We start from the raw sequence: 18,849 nt of genomic DNA, 5'->3' as shown, positions 1-18,849 counted from the left end.
GTAGAAGTTACTCTTTAAAAAAAAAAAAAAAACAGAAAAACAAAAAAACCCCAAAACTTCCAAAGCCCATACTTTTTGAGTGATCTCTTTTCCAAACTGAAAATGGTAAAACTGTTTCACACTGTGAGGGATGAGATGCCAATGGCCCCTTGTAATTATGGATTCATTCACCAGATACTTCTCTTAATCCATGACTGAAACATCTAGAAAGGCCATAGAATAAGTAGCTGGGCTTCTGCTGGTTTTGCTTCAGTTGCTGGGACAAAGTAGTCCTGAATGATAAACTATAGAAATAAGTATCCTAACAGCAGCTGCTTTCCATTTTTCAGTATGCAGCTATTTAGTTATCTTGCAGTTGGTGTGTAGTACAAGAATCACAATTTATGGGAAGATGTGACAGTAGAAGTCTTTTATACATTTGTGATGTATAAAAAAAACTAGAGCACGGAAACACATAGGACTGGGAATAAGTATATTTTATGAGGCTGAGTAGTTTTGAATAGTTCACCTTTGTCTCTGGTTGACAAGTGTAAAACCAAGTATTACACAATGAACTCTGGTTCAAATCTCTGGTATCACTTGAGAAAGTAGGTTTTTTCCTTATAATGATAATCATAGGAGAAAGTAGGCATTTTAAATTAGTCTATCATGCTTTCTGGCTAGTTGAAGACTTTAAGAAAAAAGTCCAGTAATGACTAGTCTGCTTTGGGTCTGGAAATCTCTGCAACTAAGAGTTCTTGTTTACTTACGTATCCTTTCACAAAGAGGTGGAGGAAAAATTATGTAGTTGCATACTTGTTTTAAAAAGAAAAATCAAAGGAATAGAACATATCAAGCTTTTATTCCTATTAGTTGAAATTATTGGAGTCTACAGTTTTGGCATGAAATGCTAATGATAGCTGCTAATTTAGTTGATTTTACTGTTATGGAAATCTTGGGAAGGAATACAGCAAAAATTAGAATCTTCATGCATGTAAAACTCTAAATATAAATTTGGGTGTTTACTTCTGCATTTCAGTAATACTACAGAAGCTATTGAAGAAGTCACTACCAGTGAACAAGGCAATAGTGTTCATGTTAAATCAGGAAAACCAAATTGTGGGTCAAATAACAAAGCTATGTAAAGGCTTTTATCCAGATAATACAATGCCTCATATGTACACCAGATATCCAAGCTTATTGCAGAAAGCGCTAGCTGTTGCTGGTGTTGGAGAGCAGGGAATCAGATTTTTAAAGAAGCTCTATTAGAAATGCTTCAGATATAGAAGAGTGAGTGTGGAACTTGGCAGAAAAAAACTGTTACTGGTTTACTTTCAGTAGAGTTACTAACAAATCTCAGAGGGCAGCCATTCAGAGAAACAAAGTAGAAAATAATTTGCTCTCAGTATCTGCCCAAACAATCTTCAGTTTCATAACAATTTATATTCTTCAAGCACTTCTAAGCATAGAACAGAAAACTCATTTTATAAGGTTATCCATTTAATAGTTGCCTTTCCCTTTAGCATAGTTGAGAAATAATAAACCACCTTGTTCAGACATGAGCAGTGTTAGACTGAGCAGAAAACAATCAAAAACTGATCTTGGCACTGAAGGGGCTCAAGCTGAAAATATTTAGTAGCCAGTTATCTTTGGAAGGTGTAGGTAGTTGGAGAACTTGCCAGGTACTGTGAACTTTGCTCTACTCTGTTACAAGATGTATGTGTGGGTCAGCTTCAATTTATTGGAAAGAAGTTCCATGATCTAACTTTTCTCCTTCTTCTTGGATGCTGAAAGGCACAGAAGTTGCAAGACTTGTCTCTGCTTTGTGATTAGTGAGGGCTGATCCACTGAGGTGGATTCTGAAGCATTATGGTGAGTAGCAATGACCTCCCTTCAGAGGACTTCGGTAGCCAGATTAGAGCGAAGGACCAGGATTGTGGAATAGGCTGGTGCACTACTGCAAACCTGTCCCTTACAGAACTGGTAACACAAATGGGCCAGTCTAAAACAGCCCAACTATGGTTTGTATCTGAAGCACCAGGTAGTTTTTCTGACTTGGGCTGCAACTGGTGGGTGGCTCATACAGGGCTGAAACAGATTTGCTAAATCAGAAGGAAATTTTTTAAAAGCTTTTTAGTCTATGGCTTTCAACAGTAGACTCGTACATGAGGAACTCAACTTCCTTCTAGAAAAAGGTGTGTTCCCCAAGTCTCTAGACTTTTGGGGTGAGCAGTGGCTTTACAAAAAGGAGATCACATCCTTCCACGTGCAGATTTCTTTAGACTTAGACTTAGTATTGAGTTCCATTTTTTAAACTTTTATAGGGATTCATTCACAAGAACATGTGTGTGTATATATATATATATAGGCAAAATTTTATTTTATATAGAAACAATTACTTTGTATATTGAAAACTTAGATAAATTTTATATACAATTATGTGTATTTGTACATATTACGTCCTTTATTTGATGTGCAGTATGTATATATAATGAAGGTGCAGCATGGAAGTAATTTGTATTGTACTGATCAATAAAAGCTTAAACTCTTAATGTTGGGTGTTAGAACTCTGAAGTAGCTTTCAAGTGGCACAAACTGACAGATTAATTCTTGAATGCTTGAAAATGCAGCAGGATCTAAGCTTTTTGAAAAAAAACCTGTGGTGTAATTTCAATCTAATACCTTAAGCTCTCTGTTGTCAGACACTGCAACTGGAGCACTGCAATTGGTATTTTGGACCTAACCACTCTGGAATTCCCTGACAGTGCATTAAATGTAGTGAATGAACAACACTGAACTTGAATGAGTGGACAAGGGGGGATAGTGTCATTAGGCCAAAGCCTTGTAGAGCTATAATCTCTTGAGATATGCATGGTCTTATGTCTAGGATGTCTGATTAACATGAACATTTGCAAATGGATTAGATTTTGTCTAACTTTTACATAGTGACAGTTTCAAAGATGTGGAGTCTTTCTTGTTTAAATCTACTTTTTCTCCTTCTTCTTAGTTGAACCTGTTGTGAGCTTAACGAAAGGACCAAACCCTCTAATAGATGGTGCAAATAGGACAGTAGCAGCCACTTGTACAGCAGCCACTGGAAAACCTGCTGCACAGATTGACTGGGAAGGAGGCCTTGGTGAAATGGAATCCACCTCTACTTTGTTTCCAAATGAAACAGTGACAGTTGTAAGTCAGTATGTGATTGTCCCGACACGATTTGCAAGAGGAAGACACATAACTTGCATTGTGAGGCACCCTGCCTTTGAAAAGGAGATACGATACCCTTACATGCTGGACATACAGTGTAAGTATTCTGTGAGGTAATTACTGCCTGGTACGTATCTTGCAACCACCCCCTTAATCAGTGTATACCTTGCACAGAAAGGAGATGAGCACTTTCTGCTTCAGGAAAATAAAGGAAGTGAAAACCATATAGAAAATCTGTGATAAGGGGCAGGTCAGGCAGGAGTAAAAGCCTAGGGTCTCTGTATTGAAAATAAAGTCATGAAGCTAGAATACTGTTACATTTCTACTGTTTTGGATATTGAATCATGGGTAAACATGGGGGTTGATCCATAAGCTGTTTATAGTGTCTTACAATTTCAGCAGAATTAAAAAAGAACGCTAATGAAGATTCATGTTTGAGATGTGAAGTTGAAAATAGATCTTGTGGTGGTCAATAAGTTATTTTCAGGTTATTCACCAAACTTTGTCCACTCTAACTAGTGTAAGGAAACAAGAACATAGTACATACATGCCTAGCGTTTGTTATTCTGCTTCCGATGGCTCATATAACTCAAATCTGTACCGGCCTTCTTTAAAAAATTTATGGCTTTTAAAACACATGAATGCAAAGCAAGGTGGCTTACAATGTTGCTTAATTAAAACCAGTTAAGACAAATAAGCTTTAGGCATGTGGTCCATTTGTTAGACACTGCATATATGAACAAAACCAACTATTTTCACGTTGTTCCTTGGTGTTCTGTCTTGGCTGTGTGCTGCTTTAAAGTTCCTAAATCACAGAAGTCTGTCAGTTCAAGCAGAACAAATGTAGTGGCTGGAAAAAGTAGATTTGGCTGTTTTGATTTGACTAGAATTTGATTTTGCTTTGGTTTTGTTCTGTTTGGTAAAGAATCACTTATTTTGGCATAAAAAAATGATTAGCACTGCTTTATTTTATTGATCTTGAAATGAAGTTCTAGGTTGGAGGGCCATTGATACAGAAATAAAACTAAAGAGGATTTGTTCCCATCATTGTCTCAAACAGTGAATAAGAGAATTGTTTCCTGTTGAAAGTAAAGTGAGGATGCAAGTTGGTCTTAATATTTTTAGCTGAGATTAGCGTTAATGCATGTTTCAGAATTTCTAACAAAATTGTATAGTAAGGTACACAGCAGCAAATGAGAAGCAGTGTGTGCTCTTCAGTCTTCCCTGACACATAGTAGCTTTGCAACTGCTTCTCCTTCTCTGCTTCAGAGCTTGTCCCAAATCATACTGGTTCATCTGTTCCTTGGCTTTTGAATATTTTGCCAAGGCCTCTCTAAAATCACCTCCTGGCTTCTTAGAGCCATAACATAATTCTACATTTTGATGCCAATGGATAATTTAATCTTTATAGTTGGCGTCTGTGAATTTCTTGGTGATTTCCTAATTACCTGCTTTCTCCCAAGGTTGTTTCTGATCCTTTGCTGTATCTTTTTAGTGAAAAGTAGTTCTAACTTACCATTCCTCATGTGTCAAAAACATGAAACTGATTCTTTTTTTCCTGAAGTCCTCTCACTTCCCCAGGGTACTGTGTGGTTGCTGAAAACACAATAGGAAAGTTGCACTTTAAAACAATTTGTTCTCTGCTGCATATTAATGCTGTAGCTTGGAGCTGCATCATGTTCTCTGTATATTTTGGTGGTGGTATTTAAATTAAAAACAAAAGGGCAACCAACAACTAAAGCGCATATCCCTCTCAAAAAACCGTCCCAAAAAGTACCCTTCTGTTCTATTGATCTTAAATGCAATTCACTTTTAATGTAAAAATTGTGGTTGTTGATAGATGAAGTCTTTTTTTTTTGTCAGATGCCCCAGAAGTTTCAGTAACTGGCTATGATGGAAACTGGTTCATTGGAAGAGGGAATGTTCAGCTCAAATGCAATGCTGACGCAAACCCATTACCTATGGAATTTATGTGGACCAGGTAAATATTTATGAAAAGGGACTTCCCACATGATTCAAGTGGTATAATAACTTCGCTTACAGTAAATGCATGTTTTGAAAACAAAGATTATATGATTTGTATTGGTCATAATGGTTTTATTCAGCTTTTTAAAAGGAGAATACAAGATGTGTGTTTGTATGAATACAAGTGAGTGGATATCTTGAAAATTTGTGTCTAAACAGTTTGTCATTACTCTCAGGGTAAAGTCTCTTTAGTTACTCAAGGTGGACTAAGCTCTGTGTGTTACATGTAGAGCAAAGACCAGTAAATCCAGAATGGATCCAACTGTTATTTATATATGCCTCTTATGAAAAAATTAAAAAGCTTACAAAGCATCCACATTTTTTGAATTTATGGACTGCCATCCCCATCCCAGGCTTAGAAATTTCAGCACATAAAAATTCTTATGTTTAAAAAAAGCTTTAGCAGCAGTACCATTTGCTTCTTCAGATGCACTGTGGGTTCTCAGTTCTCTCATCTGAATTTCAAACATATGTAAGAACTAATCAATACAACCACTGTTTACAATTCTAGAAGAAATAAACCTATTTAAATACATTTAAAGCCATTCAAGCTTCAGAGGTGAATATTAGATTTCCTAAACAAAATGGAACAAACTTCTATAGGAAATCTAAATTTTCTGGAATAAACCTGGTGTGCCTTTTTGAGCAACAACAAAACCCATCCAAAAAGCTGTAGCACTGGTGAATGAGGAACTTCATGTGTAGGGGGTGAAATCTATGTAAAAGAAGGGAACCTTGAGTTTGAAGAAATGAGAAGTGCTGTGTTGAACTGTGTGCTGTATTACTGTTGTCAGATTACAATAGGTTGTAGAACTACCTTACTACCTTGTACTACCTTGATACTACCCTGTATCCCTTGGAATCCAAGATGACATTGTATTTACTGGGATAGTGATATTTTCATGGTTAGTAATATTTTAAAATGTTGCATGTATGAGAATTTTATTATAATAGACCTTTCAAACCAATTGACTGTTTTATGTATCTTGAAATAAATGCTTCTGGTACTGTGAATTACAGAGTATGTGCCTGATGGCTTTTATCAGCTTTATGTGGCTGAAGCAATTCTGGGCAATAATCACAGCAAAGGAGTAGGAATGTTGTGTTGAACCACATTTTTTGAAGATTGCATTTAGTGTTAACTTTTTGTTCAATACTACTTAAAAAATAACTTACCAAATGCTTTCAAGATAGTCATCTAGTGATCTAGTTTGAATATTGATTTAGGCCTGCTTAGATGTTAATAGGTACTTAGATAAATCAAAATGGGTTTCAATGGCATGAAATTAGACAGGTGTTTAATGGGCAGTTGGCAGCTCTGTTAAAATAGTTCCAAGGCCTTTGCCCTTTCCCCTTTTTCTGTTGTGTTTACACAATTGTTACTGCAATCTCAGGCAGAATTGTACAAGGAAATGATAGACTTTAAAAAGTCAGCTGATAAAAAATAAATTTTTTTAACCAGTTGTTTCCCCAGGTGTATCACCAAGTACCATATTCCATTTCAGTGCTGTAATTTAGACAGAAAAGTGGTGGGAGATGAGAAAAGGCAGCTCAGGAGAGGAGAAACTGCTTGAATTCTTGCACAGAAGTTCTAGTCAAAATGTCCTCTAAATTAAGCAAGTATGGACAGAAAGATTTACTGTGATAGCTCAGCTGGATGCAAATGAACAGGCAGATAATCCTGACAGCGGAAGTGCTTCTTAGTTAGATTGTTCGTTTTCAGAGCTTGCCTTGTCTTGTTCTTCCAAGTTCTTTTGAGGTGCATTTTTCTTAGCTGTAGTAGTGCTGGTTTTAGACAGCTTGCTAGATCCAGCAGATCTGACATTTAAAGGATTTGTCCCAGAAATTAAATACTAAATAAATCTTCAGGTGTACACTGAGAATATTGAAGGAAAGCCCATGGGAAGTGTCAGAGCACAGTGAAAAATTCATTCTATAGATTACTGGAAAGATTATTTTAAACTTCTATTTAAACTAGTTGTAAATATACGCATTTGAAGTATAACTGTTCTTTTAGGTTGGATGGACAATGGCCTGAAGGACTATTGGCTGTTAACAATACTCTGCAGTTCAGCAGCCCTTTGACTTACAACTACACTGGGACTTACGTCTGTAAGGTGACTAATGCTCTTGGTCAGAGAAGTGATCAGAAGACTATCTACATATTAGGTAAGTCTTACTTCTCAACAAAGACAGTATGTTAACTTGGAACTTTTTTTTTTGTCAGTGATTGAATTAGAAAACTGAAGAGCCAGTTGCTGCATGAAGTATATGAAATACATACGGTTTTTGTGTGAAAAGCTGTTGAAAGTGTGGATTTAAAAGCTGTAGCACAATTTGGGATTAAACTGACTCTTGAACAGCAACATACAGTGGAAATTCTTAAGGTTAAGGTGCTTCTGAGATGATTATTTTCTCTTGATAGTTAAACTGATGGTTTTTTGCAGTGTTAACCTGTGTTTGACAAGACTTACTGACTGCAATAAACAGTACTTCGTAAAAAATTGAAAAAACAGCTGTTGGTGGAAGGAGAACAACTACATTTAGAAAAGCTAAAGATGCTCTGTTTTAAGGAAGTTGGGGTTATGTTCTGAGTATCTCTGTTGTACTCCAGTTACTTGTGTCATTTTCTCAGGATGCAGATACCCAGTAATCATCAAGTTAAATACCTCATGCAGAACTCTTGCTGATCTACTTAGTATCATCTAGCAAATTTGTGTGTCTGTTCAGTGCTACTGCTGTTCGAACATGCATCCTTTTATCATTAACACAATGTAATCAATGTTTTACCATGGCACCTTTTTTGTGGAAGAACAGCATGACTTATTGTACACATGAATAGTTCTGTGCAAGTGTGGAAAAGCTGTTCAGATTTCCATAAGGCATTAGCTAAATTAATTTAATATTTAGCTTGAGCAATAAATGCTCCTATAAATATTAAAGGATTTTTTGAGGAAGATAATAGACATGAAAACTAAAACTTCATTCTGTTGTATTATGTTGCTGCTTTTCAGTAAGTTCTTGACATTAGTTATTTCATTAAGCAACATGTCAGAGTGCATGTTGGCCTGTTAGATGATACAAAGATGACTGATACAAACATAAATGACTTCTTTGTTAAAACTCCGTAGGAACACTTAAGGGTTAAAATGAGAATGAGAATTTAACTACTGACCACATCAGTCAGAATTCACTTTTGACAGTTGTCTGCATCTTTAGAATGAATGATGGTGTTGCAGTCAGTGCCGTAACTACACTGTAGGCTACTGTGGAAAGCTAGTAAATTCTAATTAACTGTAGTCAATGAGCTAGTTAACTGGAAACTTATAAATAGTTTGAGACAGTGGAATCACTTGTAAACAACTTAATGGCTAGAATTTTATGTAATTTAAAAGACTTCAAGTGCTGCCAGTTGTTATGAAAGTTATTTCTGTGAGTGTTACTTTTGAATGTTTTGGTTCTAATGCCTCTTCTGTGGAGGAGACTTCATGGCTGCATAGCAGTCTCAAAGCAATTACAAAAACTGGCACGTTTTAAGAAATATTAATTTAAAAAATCATAATATCTTTAAATAGGGTGAAACATTTGACTAGAATATAACTTTCAAATACACTTGCTCAAAAAATAACAGTGCAGTTTATAGCTCTGTTCTCAGCCCTATTCTAACTAAGCAGTGGGGAGAAGTTTTTAAAGTCCCCTGTTATTCAAATTGTCAGTTTTGTGAATATCATCTGCTGTCAGTAGACCTTACACTTTTTACTGTGACTGTCATGAATGGAAACAGAAGGCTGTCATTCAAATTATGTTTTCAGCTAACAGACTAAAACAGGCCAACTAGGAAGTCATAGATAATATTTCCTAAAATGAATCAAGATTTTGAAAAGCAGAGTAGGCATACAGGTTAGTCGGGCAGTGGTGATGGTTTATGTTCTAGCCTAATGCAAATGTTAGACCATTTAAACCAGCTCAGTGCAGAGATAGATAAGCTGCAGTCGTTGGTCTTTGCTGTGAACTGATGGACACTGTTTACATGTGTGTGGCTTTTCAGCTGTGCTCGGCAACTTTGTCGTACTGTAGTAATTTAACTGCAATTAGCAAACCTTAGCTGTTTTCAGGGAGCGACAAAACTGAGCCTCACTTAATGAGGAATCATACAGGGTCATGGTTCTGCCAGTTAGGTGCACCAGTAACAACAAAGGGTTTAGCTGACAGTAAATTTCAGTCTTTTGAAGTGTTATGTTGATCATGCTGACAAACTGGTTTAAAGCACTGCATATAAACTTTTCATATATAGGAGACTTGATAAAAATGGGAGAGGTGAAGCAATTGTTAGTGTAACACCTGTATTGTTTTCAGAAACAAATACTAAGCACAATTTATTGTAACTGTTCAGAATAACTTCTCAGCATGATTGGTTCTTTAAATAACTGAAATGCCCTTAAATGATGCAGATTGGGCAAGTGATTAATAATCAAACCACTTACCACCTTTAATATTTGACTTAACTCACCAGGTATCTATTAATGGCAAACATGGCAGTGATAGAGCATTATATTGCAGTGTAGAGCAGATATTGCAGTGTAGAGCAATAAGCTGAAATAATCAGTTAGTTTATTTTTCTATCTTTGCTCTTAGCCACTGTATAAAGCTTGGCATAAAATGTGAAGTGAAACATGAAAGTTAAGGGACAAAGCTGTATGATCACACCATCTTTCAAATTTTAATTATGACACTGTCAAAAAGGATTTATGAAGTTAATGTTTCTGAAAAGTCGCGATGCTGGTAGTTGTCAAGCTTTTTAACTGCTAGAAAAGAAGTTGAGATGTGTTTTAGAATTGGAATGCAAGCTGAGCAAAAACTTGCTTTTGGTCCTGATATTCATTGTTAAAAAAGTCAAAGCTATATTCTTAATAAGTTCTGTTGTTCCTAAACTTGGTTGATATTCTTGGAGTACAGAAATGAAAGACAAGTAGTTGACCGGAACTAAATGGTAAATTCATCAGCTTTTAGTTTCAGGAGATGATACATCTTTGTAGGAATAGAGAAATACTGAAATGGCACTTGAAGCCTGATACTTCTTTTTATATTGCTTTTAAGGCACAGCTATCTTTGGTATTTTTATTAATTTGATGATGTAAAGTTAAACCTTTTCCATAGCTGTCCAGCAAAAGCAAGTTGTGCTCCTTGTGGAGTTCAGGTGTTGAAGTAACAGTTTACCAAAACAAGCTGTCAGCTTGATATATAAAGCACTTCCTCATACAGTATTGATTTACTCAGTTTTCTTACACAAGGAATTGAACTTTGTTGTCTTGGCTCTGTGTTTCTTCGCCTTCATGCTGTTTACTGAGGCTTTCCCTTTCTCCCCTTGCAAGGGAGAGGTGACCTGTGAGACTTGCCTTAAGGTAGGGCCATACTTCCTCTGTCATGACAGCCTTTGGAAGAGATTACTTTTGTTAAAAGTAAAGCCAGCCTTTGTTAGGCAGCAGTCCTAGGAAGGTGTTGTTTTTAAGTACAGGGTCACCCTCTTGTAGAGTGGGCATTGTCAGGATTAACAGCAGAGGCTGATCGTTGGTTTTACTTTTTGCTGCTTCATATATAAACCTCTGTTCTGAGAGTGCACTGTGAATACAGGCACTCTTTTATTTTCTAAATTACATATTGGAAGGGATGTTGACAAACTGCTCTTTAGCAAAGGGCTTTTGCTTCCTGGTCTAGCAGGCTTTGAAATTTCAGTGGTCTTCCTGAATATTCTTCCATGCTGGAGGTTAAGTTAATAAAAAGTTTCTCTTGTGTCCCAAAAAAACCGCCAAAATCTTTTATTTGGTGCATGAAAATCCCAGCTAGAAACCACAGAAGCACACTGAACTTTGAAAGTGGATGATTGATGAGAGAAATCTTCGTATTATGCTGCCAAAATAGATGTGGGGGGACACACACTGAAAATAATCCTAAGGCAAATGTTTAGCTCCAGTGTGGAACCTTTGTAGGCAAGACACTGTGGGGAAGGGGTTATGCAGTGTCCTCACCTGTTACCTAACATTAGAGTAGCAATGGTTGGAGAAAGAATGATAAATTTCAAAATCATTTACTCTTAGACATTTAGAGTCTTCTAACATGGAAAGCTGACTTTCCCTGCTGTCATAAAGGAGTTACTACATAAGCTTTCCAGAAGTTGAAATAAAGGGGCAGTTTTTAAGACCCAGCTGCACAGAATTATTATTTAATTTTTAAGTACTTAACATCTAAGGGTAATTTAGAAAGAACAGTAAGACACAGTAGTATGTATGTATGTATCTCTGCAAACATACAAGTAATACATATACAGGCAGATACTTGACACTCAATAAAATGACAGGTACAAAGAGAGATCTTGTAATTTGTGCAAAGCCAACTCACTTTTGGATTAGAAGTAATTGATAGATCCTTGTTTTGTAGGAGGCAAAAAAAGGGGACATTTGTATCTTGAATGTTGTGGGGTTGTTTTTTTTCAAATAGGGAGAGCTATTTTTGGCCACTCTGTTGTGGCTTTTGCGACCAGGCGGACTTTGACTGTATGTTAATACACAACAACTCTCCAAGGAACCTTTCCTTCCAAAACTTTATTTCTGTAATGTTTAAATGACAAATTTAAACCCAAGGAAATTGTGCCAATATTGAATTATTTTATCTGTTACAGAGCTGGTCACTTTACCTCTCAAATACTTCATAGTGGGCTAAATCCAAAATGGTTTATGGTTTAAGAATATTGTGTTCTCTAGTTGATTTTTTTACAATGATAAGCTGATAATACCAAGACAGGACTTAAACATAAGACTTTGAAGATAGCGACCTGGTTTTAAGGATGATTCATCCATCTCTTTCTACTTTCATCTCGCTGACATTTTGCTTATTGTCAGCTTTGAATTGGTGCAGAGGCAGAGGTGAGTCCCAGACATTTGAAGGATGTGGTACTGCAGGAGGATTGAAGCGGGAAGATGTAGTGTTTGGGACACGAAACATGTCATGTTAGTTGGAGGCCTGTACTAAACTTAGTTGTAGAAACTCACCTGTTGAAGATAAGGTGTTGGAATTGCAAGAGCTGAGAAAACTATATCAAGAGTAGGCATTTCAGGGAAAAATAAAAATATCAAACTGACACTTGTGGATACAATATTGCTGCTAGCAAGAATTTTTCTTTCTAAGCCTGTGAGATACTTTTCTCTCACGCAAAGATATTTGCAGAGTTCTGTAAACCATGAACACCTGCGACCTTGTAGAACTATGTTTATGGTACAGTAGAAAAATATTTTGACAATGGATGTTTTAGGATTCTAGCCAATCACCCCCAAGGGGTGGCTGATCCTTTGTTCAATTAGACTATGAAGAAAAAAGTCTATAAAAGAGTTTGTAAAATAATTAAATCAATCTTGCTGCACAATTCCTGTCTGCTGGATCTTCTCTTCTCTCCTTCCTACAGCTGTAGGATACAGTAATAGACACTGTTGAAAGTTGGTACTGACTTCCATGGGAAACATCTGGAAAATAATTATTAGAGTGAAAACTAAGCAGTGCACAGGGAACATGGTCCTTTAATTTGAGGTGGTATCAGGGCTTCATTTGAAGTCAAGAGTAAGTCTTGCTTTTATTGGCAGAAAACTGTGTTAAAGGCTTTGAAACCAACTAGGGAAACTTGGCTTCTTTATGTGTATGGAAGGAGCCAGCTGACTTGCTATGTTCATACCAGAAAATTGGTTTTTGCTTTCTTCAGTTATGTCTCTTATTTTAGTGGGGGTGGTAGCTATGTAAAAGTAGAAGAAATTCTGAGGTCTTTGCTTGTCCTCATCATTATTACAGGGTGCATGTACTAAGGATTTGAACAGGGACCAGAACATAGTAAGAGACAAAAATTGAAATCAAGATGCATTTAAACTAAACCCAAATATTTTTCCAGAATTTCTTCTACTTTTAGCTCCCTGGCCTGCATGGATATTTTAATATGTTGTTGTGCTTTGTGCAATGACAGAAGCCTGTATCAATGAAAGAGACAAGAGCTGTTAAACATTGGGTCCTAAGTAAAATGTTAAAGGAAATCATCAGTAGGAAATTGATGCTTTTCAATAAAGTGTCATATGAAACAAAATTTAAATTATGCCTTTAATGTTTTGTGGAAAGCATTAAAAAGTCAAACATGTCAGTGATTATGTGAAATATTATAGTTAAAGAACTTGCTGATATGAAATGATACTGTCTTCTATAGCCACAGATAAGAGTGGCATTTTCTTGATTTGGAGATGGCATTTGAGATATGATTTGCAAGCAAAATGTTATGAGGTAGGCATCAAACTTTGGCATTCCTGATCTTAATGTTGTTCTCTATTTGGGAAATTTGCTTGGTACAGGAAGTAAAAAAAAAAAGTTAGCTTTACATTTAGAAAGCCCTGGGTGACATGAGAAGCTAACTCAAATATTCTTAGTTGTAATTGGCCTTATAAACAAGAAGGGACGGTTTTAATTTTGTCATTCTTCAACAATAAAAGGTACCAAAACAAATAGACCTTAGAGGTATCATGTTGCAGGAATACATATAAACAAATGCTTAATTGATCCTATGTTTGCAATTGATTTAATGTTAATTAGTTCTTGTCTGTAATGCAGCTGGACAATCTGACAAATTGTAGATGAATGGGAAGTTTTGAAGGGAAAACTTTCTGTAAAATGCTGACTTTCTAATATATTAATAAAGTTGTAATTGCTACTGTGCTTATTTCACATATGCTATGGTTAAATTTGCCAGGATGCAAATACTACATTCTTGTGGATGTGGAGGATAGGACTTAAGACCTCAGTATCAGAGGCAAAACAATTATGAAGCCAGTTAATTAAAATCAAACAAGTATATATAGCCTGGAAGGATTTTGCTGTTACTGTTTGAAATTGTATTTTAAGCTCACAAATCTTTTGTCTAAAGCAAATACCTTTTCAAGGAAGAGAGATTTGAACTTCTTGACCTAGGGATGTGTGGGACATAGAACCCTGGTAAACTTTATTCTTTAATCTCTACTTCTTTGTTAAATTGTCAAACTCACTTCGAATCAATTTTTACTAAAATCATAATCTGAATTCTTCTTATTCATTTTGGTAGTGCATCTTTCTCGTTCCATTTCTTGTCTTCTGTCAAATTAATTCCATTTACGTATAGTTCCCTAATGAACCATCACTTTTTACATAGCTAAGGAATATAATTATGCCCTCTGAAAATCTGTGTAAAACTTTACTTATGTGATGCTTAAAATGTTGCATTTAGCAGCAAGGTGTGTACTGATCGTGACAAATGTGAGAATTCTGTCTAGTATGAGAAAACTTTATGTCTGTCTCTCAGTAGCAAGGTTAAAAATCATATTTATGGCTATATAATTGTGATTTGTCAAATAACTGAAAGCTTGACAGAGCTCTAGTTCTATCTGGTTTACTCTTTGTGGTGGTAAATTTAGGGTGCCTCTAATGTGGTGGTAGTACTGCTTTCATGAATCTTGCTTATGGGCATTTAACTAAATAACATGATACAATGAGCTACTTGGCTGTCCATGTAATATTCTCTCTGAAAGGTTCAAGCTATAATAACATGTTTAGTATTGCTTTATTGGTTTTAAAATAATTAGCTTGCATTGGGCAAGGCAAAAAGTAATTTTTTTTCAGTGTGGCATAGAAATAAGAAGTGGAGTTGTATGTAATACTATGATTGACTGGTATAATCTCAGTGTCATCAGCCTGTCACTTGGAACCTTGTCTGCAATACAGATGCATACATCTCCAGTAGACCTAAAGAACAGAGGAAAAATCTGCATGCTGGAGAAGCTTGGTACCTGGCAGTCTATTGTTTACATGCATAACCTGACATGAAATCAGTTGATATTTTATATTGAGGAATAAATATGGAAATTTCTTTGTGCATGAAGGATCAAATGGCTTATAGAAGGAATGCATAGAAATAATTTTTGGTTCAAATGTTTAATTTTTTTTATTATTTTAAAAACCTGAAGTCTCCTTGCTCAACATAAGTGTTACTTTGAGATTAATACATGCCATTTTTAACTGTGCTTCTTTCACTAATCCCAAGGTGAGGCTGAGTAAGTTTTATTAATGAAACAAATGTTTTTGGAGAGAATAGCTTAAAAATCAATAGTTCACGTGACTGAGCATACAACTCATAGTTTTTCATTCTTATATTCAGTGCCCTGAATCATTTCTGAATGGGGAATTTAATGTAGAATAATTGACTCAGCAGCATAATCAGTTAATTTGATCCAGAATTCCCTATGGCTGGATGGAAAGTTAGAGGACTACTTGGGTTTTTCCTCCTTGGAGGAGGTAAATGATGAACAGTCAACATCTGAGTGGAAAAACCATCTCCTTACTTTGAGGAGGGCAAATTGTCTGCCTGAAGGTTATTTTTATTTTGTTCACTCTCCATACTTTCTGTCCTGCTGCAGCTTAACTCAAAGTCATGTGTCAGGAAGCTAGTTCAAAGCTTGTGAGCAATTTAAGACTTTTATAGTGCCATGAAGTTGAGAATGAAAAACTATTCTTGTAGAACATACCCATCAACTTTGCTTTCTTATAAACCCTTAACTGATTTAGCTCGCATTGACATTCTGTGCCTTTTCTGTGTCTTGTCTACTTCTTTGCTCTTTCCATTAGATCCTCCTACTACTACCACTCGACTGCCCACGGTTCCCTGGCATCCTTCGACTGATGGCACCACAGGTTTAGCCACAGAACCTAGAATAATAAATTTCCCAACATCAAAGCCAACAAAGCAGGACGACACTTGGGGTATCATCGTCGGTTGTGTGGTGGGTGGGGTTCTTTTACTGTTACTTCTCAGTACTCTGGTTGGAGTTGCCTGCTATAGGAGAAGAAAGACATTCCGTGGTGACTACTTTGCTAAGAGCTACATTCCACCATCAGATATGCAAAAAGAGTCCCAAATAGATGTCCTTCAGTCAGATGATATGGGTTCTTACCCTGGCAGTATAAAAAAAGAAACAAAGCACCCAATGAACTTAATATCTAAGGATTATTTAGAAGACCCTGGAAAACCTGAGTTGAACAATATAGACAATACTAACAGGTACCAGGACCGTTATGAAAGACCAATGGATTACCATGAAGGTGGAACATTTGGAATGAGTTTCATGCGTGGTGAATTTTACGACGATGATGACTTTGTTTCTCACTTAGATGGCGCGGTAATATCTCGGAGGGAGTGGTATGTGTAGTAACCACTGAAAACTAAACATGTACCTGCAGTTCACTTCATTGGCTGGTCACTTTCAGATTGTTTATACTTACACAAGAGGAGGAATAAACTTTTCGAAACTTTTTTTTGAAGGTTTTTATATTGTGACTTGACACAATGGAAATACTGAATCTGGGGAAAATGTATTTGAGCTGCTTTATTTTCCCAATGCTGTACTACTGTTTGAGATTTGAGTTTTAACACAGAGTGCTTATATTGGTCTATGTCAGAGGTAAAAAAAAAAAAAAAAAAAGGCTAAATTAAAGTTGCCATTCAATATTGTTTAAGAATAAAAAGTGGCTCTCTGATTTAAAAATAAGTTTACCCAAGGCAATGATCAAATATAATCTTTGGGGGCTTTGAATTACTCCAGTCTAGGTACTATCCATGGTAAACTTAATGCTTCTATGTAGAAAATACTTTACCAATTGAAATGAGTTACAGCAGAATTAAAGCTTTATTTTCTAGGGTTTTTTCTGCATAAAAATGAATACCTCTTAGCATTTTAATGAGCCTTCTTATAACTATATACTTAAAAGTTAAGTTATTGCACTGAAACTCACTTATGAACAACATTTTGAGGAGTAACTGTAAACAGGTCAAAGGCTTGTATTTGAATAAGATGAAAAGTTATTTTTTTATAGTCATTGATTTCTAAAACTTATTCTAGTGTTTGGATATATACATACAGTAAGGTGTTTTGTTAGGCCTGCAGTTGGCAGGATGTCAAAACTCATTAACGTATACAAGATACTCTTTGCAAGTACACAGGGTACAATTTTTGAGACCTGTTTTGGAGGCTTTTTGGGAATCTTACCATTTAACTTAAAAGCTGGTTAATTGGACACAACTAAGGAGAAAACACCCATATAGATTGCGAAGCTGGAGGCTAATGTGAATGTGCTTATTTTCCCAGGTGCCAAAAAGCATTAGAGTTTCTATGACCAGAATTTAAAACAGCGGTTTTACGCTGCTTCCGCCTAAGTTACAATGCCTGCTTTGAAGAGGGTAACCAGAGTTTCAGATTATTAGTAGGGAATAATAGGACACTTGCGCTGCTACTTCAGGTATTGAAAATGCACTCTCCAACGGTGCAACTAAAGAGTCTAAACAGGAATTCAGATGATTTGTGCAGTCTCTGTACCGCAGTGAATTTGTTTTCCCTGCGAATAATCAATACTGATTTTACATGTTCTTTAAAACATCTTGTCTGACATCTGAAATAGTTCTACTTTGTCTTGAGCAGATTCACCAAACTAAATCTGCTGATTTTGTGAGGCGGAATGAAATAACTTTAGATGAATTGCAGAACAACGATAAATTCATAAGTAGAATAGTAAATCCTTTGAAGTGCCATTTTTAAGTGTTTAGCTTGAGGAAATTGAAGCTGATAAGGCTATTAGTATTTGAAACCTGAAAAGGGAAAAGTCTCTGCTACCGTTGACGTGAAATAGGCTGCATAATTACAGCTGCTTCATGAGCATTCATGCTGGAAGTTCTTTTCTATCCTCATGATGTTTGGTAGCTTACAGCATTTAGAGCTTCACAAAAATAGTTGTATTGAGCGTTGTAGACAATACACTGTGATTGCATATGACTGCATGTCTTTAAAAAAGATTGAGACAACAGCTTTATTTGAAATTCAAATGGAAAAGCATCCCTAAACAACTTAAGTTTAGGTTTGGATTAATGGAGTACTGATACATGATTGACCAAAGTCCCAAAAACAATAGCAAGTGATATTGCGGTTATCTGTAGTTTGAGTGCAAACACAAGAGAAGCAGTGAAATTTCTAGCAGAGGGTTCTGATCCAAATTATTTCTGGAATAAAGAGATTATACCTCTCTTCAAATAAAAAATACTTGATATATCATCTTTAAAAGATGGTGTTACTTGGAAATAAACATAACCATAAACCAGTTTTCCACATGGGATATCTTGCTTTTGTCTCTGTGGATTTTTTGCTTTGATTTTTAAAATATATATATATTTAATTCATATGGGTTAAGAAGTTGAAATGTTCTGGAGTTGAAGTTATTAATAGGGATAGGGCTTACGCGTGTTGCAATGTTTTGTACATTAAGTCTACTGTAAAAAGAATTGATTGTACGTACAAATGGCTGTTGTGTGAATAAACTTTTTCTTACATTCTGGAACATAGGTAGTGTTCAAAAATGCTTCACAGGTATGTTCTTAAGAATTGGAGATGGAAAAGCACAATAAACCCAGAGGCTGGATAGAATGTGCTGAAGTGTTCAAGCTGTTTGAGATGGACTGTTTAGTATTGCCCCTTGAAGGCCCTAAGCTTCTAAAACAAGCATCTTCAGAAACTCTTTTAAGAAGATTAAGAGAATGATAAA

The 18,849-nt window shown here is 35.9% G+C and overlaps 1 protein-coding gene across 2 annotated transcripts in view; it reads left to right on the top strand.

Annotated features, from left to right (window-relative positions):
• Window positions 1–18,849, top strand: part of NECTIN3 (nectin cell adhesion molecule 3) — a 62,400-nt gene that overhangs the window by 28,827 nt on the left and 14,724 nt on the right. Inside the window, exons 3-6 of one of the 2 annotated variants that reach the window (XM_048293734.1) lie at window positions 2,987–3,283; window positions 5,050–5,167; window positions 7,229–7,380; window positions 15,889–18,645. In XM_048293734.1, coding sequence (XP_048149691.1) covers window positions 2,987–3,283; window positions 5,050–5,167; window positions 7,229–7,380; window positions 15,889–16,469 — 1,148 coding nt within the window. In that variant the 3' untranslated portion in view covers window positions 16,470–18,645. Of the gene's footprint in view, window positions 1–2,986; window positions 3,284–5,049; window positions 5,168–7,228; window positions 7,381–15,888; window positions 18,646–18,849 lie in introns of those variants that run through there. The other variant, XM_048293735.1, reaches the window with a different exon arrangement.

The sequence above is a fragment of the Corvus hawaiiensis genome, chromosome 2 (assembly GCF_020740725.1).
Source record: "Corvus hawaiiensis isolate bCorHaw1 chromosome 2, bCorHaw1.pri.cur, whole genome shotgun sequence".
Lineage (NCBI taxonomy): Eukaryota > Metazoa > Chordata > Aves > Passeriformes > Corvidae > Corvus > Corvus hawaiiensis.
Note: the sequence above shows the minus strand (reverse complement) of the source record. Positions and strands in the feature narration are given on the sequence as shown.